This window comes from Pinus tabuliformis, chromosome 4_2, assembly GCF_031772625.1.
Source record: "Pinus tabuliformis cultivar Carrire ecotype Pingquan chromosome 4_2, CPIR1, whole genome shotgun sequence".
Taxonomy (NCBI): domain Eukaryota; kingdom Viridiplantae; phylum Streptophyta; class Pinopsida; order Pinales; family Pinaceae; genus Pinus; species Pinus tabuliformis.
This window is the reverse complement of record NC_142304.1, coordinates 148,701,609-148,705,963: the sequence shown is the minus strand read 5'-3', so window position 1 is coordinate 148,705,963 and position 4,355 is coordinate 148,701,609. Positions and strand designations below refer to the sequence as shown.

Sequence of the window (4,355 nt, the reverse complement as noted above, 5' to 3'; positions counted from 1 at the left end):
TCTGCTATCTGCCTGAAAGTCCTCTTTGAGCTCGTTGAAATGTTTGACAAACCTTGCAATCATAAAGCAATGGGCTTTACACAGCGAGCAGTTGCTGTTTGCAATCACTCTGTCTAGAGGATTCTCGGACATCTCTCGATTTTCCAGAGCCTCAGCATGCTCTCTGTTTTCCAGGATCTCTGCCATTTCTAGGGAACTGATAGGGAGGGAGATGCAGTGCGGGAACAGGGAGAGGGAGCTGGGGAGAAGAGGAAGGAGACCTGCAAGAAAGAGGGAAAATGCTACGAAGAGGGAACAGAGCAGGGGAGAAATCACACTTAAAATGGAGGACCAGGCACAGAGATTTACCAAACTGTCGTGGAGGAGAGGAGCAGCCGAGCTGAAGGCGATATTCCGAACTTGGAGATTGCTAACTTCCCTGGGAGCTTTGGAGAATGATCTCACAACAGATTTGAACGGATGGCGGCCTCTCTTGATGCAGAACTTCTTGAGCTGATTGCTAGATATAGGACCTTTACTCTCCTGTGAATAAAGGGACGTGTTTCTGATGTGCTCTTAGAGAGAAGGATTGATGAATATATAGAGCGGAGTGGGAGGGTGAGCGGGCCGAGAGTGCGACATGAGCTCAGTGATCTGGCTAGGATTAGCCACCGGTTTAAAATCTTTGCAGCAGTCTAAGGAGATCTTGAAAAGAATCCTACCTAAATTCTACATGGGAGAGTCACGAGAAAGCTGGGAGATCGAGATCCTGTGATCGGTCCAAAAATGATGAGAGGTGGGCGTGGAGAAGGGGGGATCGAAATTCAAAGCCTGGCATGCAGCGTGCGACTTGACTGATTTTGGCCAGAGATCACAAGAAGGGGGGTGGGGAATGATAAGACAAAAGGTCAGATGGATGCTGGTATGACTGGTCGGAGAGTTTGACAGGCAACTAAGCTGACTACGGGATTGGTTTTTCGTATATGAGGTCATTTTCTTTAACTTGGTCGATCTGTCTGTTGGATGCATTAGTGGCGTAATGATCTGCTTCAGTGTTGTTGTCTCTTAGGACATGTTTGAAAGTCGTGTCTCCCATTTCTTTGACATTATCCTCAATCTTGAGCTTTACATTATTAAGGGCCTCTTTTTTAAATTCTGTTCCCGCCACCATAGCTGCAATGACGATGGCCGAGTCTCCCACTATTATTGGATTCTTGATTCTCAGCCAGTTCAGAATGAGGGTGCCTAAGTAGAGGATGTAAGCTTCTGCCAGGTTGTTGGACATTTGGCCCAATCCCCATTCGTAGCTTACCAGAGTTTTGTCTTGGCTGTCCTTTATGATACCCCCTGCTCCAGCTTCCCCCGGGTTATTTTTGGAGGCCCCGTCGAAATGCAAAGTAGGCGATTTTGATCTAGGATCCATTGACTTACTTCTTCCCTTGTGCCTCTGAGCTTCCAGTGTATTCTTCTCGTGCTAGCTTTGGGGTGTGCTAGTTGATTGTTGCTGTAATTGATGCTGAATTTGTTATACCATTCCATCTCTTCTTTGTGCCAGCTTGATTGGTCTGGAGGAGCGACCAAGTTTTCACTTATTGTTTCAGATATGAGCGCTGTTGTTTTTGCCAGTATGCGGACAGGGTTGGGCTTCTTGTCATTAAAAATAAAGTTATTCCTAGCTAACCAGATTTGCCAACTAAGGTAGTTGGGATGCATTTCCACATAAGGATGATATTGTTTTTACCTTTCTTAGGAAAAGGATAACATTTTACCCAGTTTTTTTGAAGGGAGGATAGCTGATCAAAAGTCTCTTCAATTTTCATTGGTCTGACTATCTGAGTCCAACAACTTTGAGCGAGGGGGCATTGGAAGAATAGATGATGGCTACTCTCCTCCTCAGCGCGACAGAAGCAACATATTGATGGCCCCAAGATCCCTCTTTTCCTTAGATTTTCAGCGGTAAGCACCTTTCCTTTGAGGAGAGTCCAATTGAAATGTTTGACCTTTGGAATGCATTCTGATTTCCAAACAGTTGTGAAGAGGTTCCATTTGGCTGTCGAAGTGGATGCCTGGAGGAATTTGTAACCATCTCTGACAGTGAATTTCCCACCGCTTGGGTCCCATATATACCTATCTTTAGCCCCTTTGTTGGTGGGTGCTGTGCCTGTGAGGGAGACCTTAAGATTAAGCCATAGTTCTCTGAGTTCATTGGGGATTTGAAGGTCCTTCCAGCCCTGCCAGGTGTTTTGGTCCCAAGTTGAAATATCATACAAGGAGGTTAAGTTTTTAGCTTCCGTCCAGATGTGCAGAGGCCTGAGATTTTGGATGTGGTTTCTTGGTCTGGCGCCCATGATTCTATCAGTCCAGATATTGACCTCCTTGCCGCTTCCAGGCACTTTGGAAATGTTCTCTCTGAACTGAGGAAGGACTTTTTTAATTAGCTTCCAAACAGGGGTGCAAGATCTTTCAGCTATTGTTTCGGAAAGTAGATTAAAATTTGGTCCATTCAGGTATTTCCTCTTCAGTACTTCCACCCACCAAGAGCCTTTGCCGGTGAGGATTCTCCAAATTAGTTTAAAGCCCATAGCCCAGTTGGAGAAGCTCAGAATTTTAATGGCGAGCCCACCATTGTCATAGGGAAGGAAGACTTGTTCCCATTTGACAAGGCTAAATTTCTTAGATTCTTGCTTTCCCCCCTGCCAGAGAAAACTTCTCATTAATAATTCCATGTGCTTATGTGTACTGGCGGGAGCCAAAGTGACCGCATATTGGTAGATGGGGAGAGCATCGAGAACAGCCTTTATAAGGGTCGATCTACCAGCCAAATTTAGCCAAGAAACTCCCCAACTTTGAAGGAGACCTCTCATCTTTTCTATGTGTTTGGCCCATATCTCAACCTTAACTGTTTCTTTGGCTAAAGGTAGACCAAGATAAGAGAAATAACTCCATTTCCTTTGCACTAGAATGTCCAGAATCAGAGAGATTATTTGCCTGATTTGATCAGGGACATTCCATGTATAGATCTTGCATTTTTTGTTATTCAGCATCCCTCCAGAGGCAGCTAGGAAGGCGTCCAAGACTTTCTTGAATCTTTTTGCCATTAGGCTTGAGGCTCCCCCAATGAGAAGGGTATCATCCGTGAAGAACGAATGATTAATCTCTTTAGTCCCTCTTTCTATACCAATTCCAGTGATCTCTTTTTGCTTGCAGAGTTTTTCTAAGTGAATACTCAGAGTTTCCGCCATTATGATGTATGAGAAAGGGGAGAGAGGGCAGCCTTGCCTCAATCCCCTGGTGCTTCTAAAATACCTACTTGGGCGACCATTAATCAGAGGAGTAGTCCAAGGATTGGAGATACAACCAGAGATGGTGCTTGTGAAGTTGTTTGAAATCCAGAACTTTTTGAGAACTGCAGTTAGGAAGTGGTGGTCGACTCTATCGAAAGCATTTGCCATATCGAGTTTGATTATCATTCCTCGTTCCTTCCTGCTGGTGCTGCTGTGAATTGCCTCTTGAATAAGTATGACATTATCTGTGATTTGCCTGTGGGGAACAAATCCCCCTTGGTTCTCTGAGATTAAATAAGGAAGGAGCTTTTTGAGCCTATTGGCAAGAATTTTGGTTACAATCTTGTAGGAAACATTACAGAGGGAAATTGGCCGGAAGCGGTCGAAAGAACAAGGGTTAATGTCCTTAGGGATGAGAGCAAGATGTGAGGATTTTGTGTTGTCTCCCATCTTGTGATTTTTAAAAACGTTTTTGACCATCCGCACAAAGTCTTTTTTGATTGTGTCCCAATGGTTTTGGTAAAAGGCCACCGTAAAACCATCAGGGCCCGGAGCCTTGTCCTGTTGCATACTAAATTCTGCCTCCCTGATTTCCTCTTCTGTGACCTCCTGATCCAGATCTCTGTTTTGAGGGTGTGAGATTTTGTTCTCTACTGCGCTGAGGAAGTCAGAGCTGTCCGACTGCTGAGGGGTTGCTGCTAGAAGAGATTTAAAGTGGTTGAAAGCCGCCTCCTTAATTTCATCTTGGTCACTGTACTCATGCCCTTCTGCCTTAATTTTATTTATCTGATTCCCGGCGCGCCTGAGCTTTATGTTGTTGTGGAAGAAAGAGGTATTTTTGTCACCCGCCCTCAGCCATAGGCACCTCGATTTCTGCCTTTGTTCCTCTTCCTCAGCTCGATTTTGTCTATATAGCTCCCTGTACATTTCATTTTCATGGATTATATCTTCATTTGTGGGTTGGCTGTTCTCCTTTTCTTTGTTCCACTGCTCCATTTGCGCATGCAGATCCGCTTTTTTCCTCTTCTCCGTTGCTGCGTATTCCTTGGCCCATTGTTTAATGACTGCTCTTAGGGATTTTAATTTGGTTTC

General features: G+C 44.7%; 1 protein-coding gene across 1 annotated transcript; it reads right to left on the bottom strand.

Moving 5' to 3' along the window:
- Positions 1 to 940: 940 nt before the first annotated feature.
- LOC149168633 (uncharacterized) lies at positions 941 to 1,402 on the bottom strand. Its single transcript, XM_089424941.1, has one exon. The coding sequence runs from the start codon at positions 1,400 to 1,402 to the stop codon at positions 941 to 943; it is 462 nt and encodes a 153-aa protein (XP_089281067.1).
- Between the last annotated feature and the right edge of the window lie 2,953 nt (positions 1,403 to 4,355).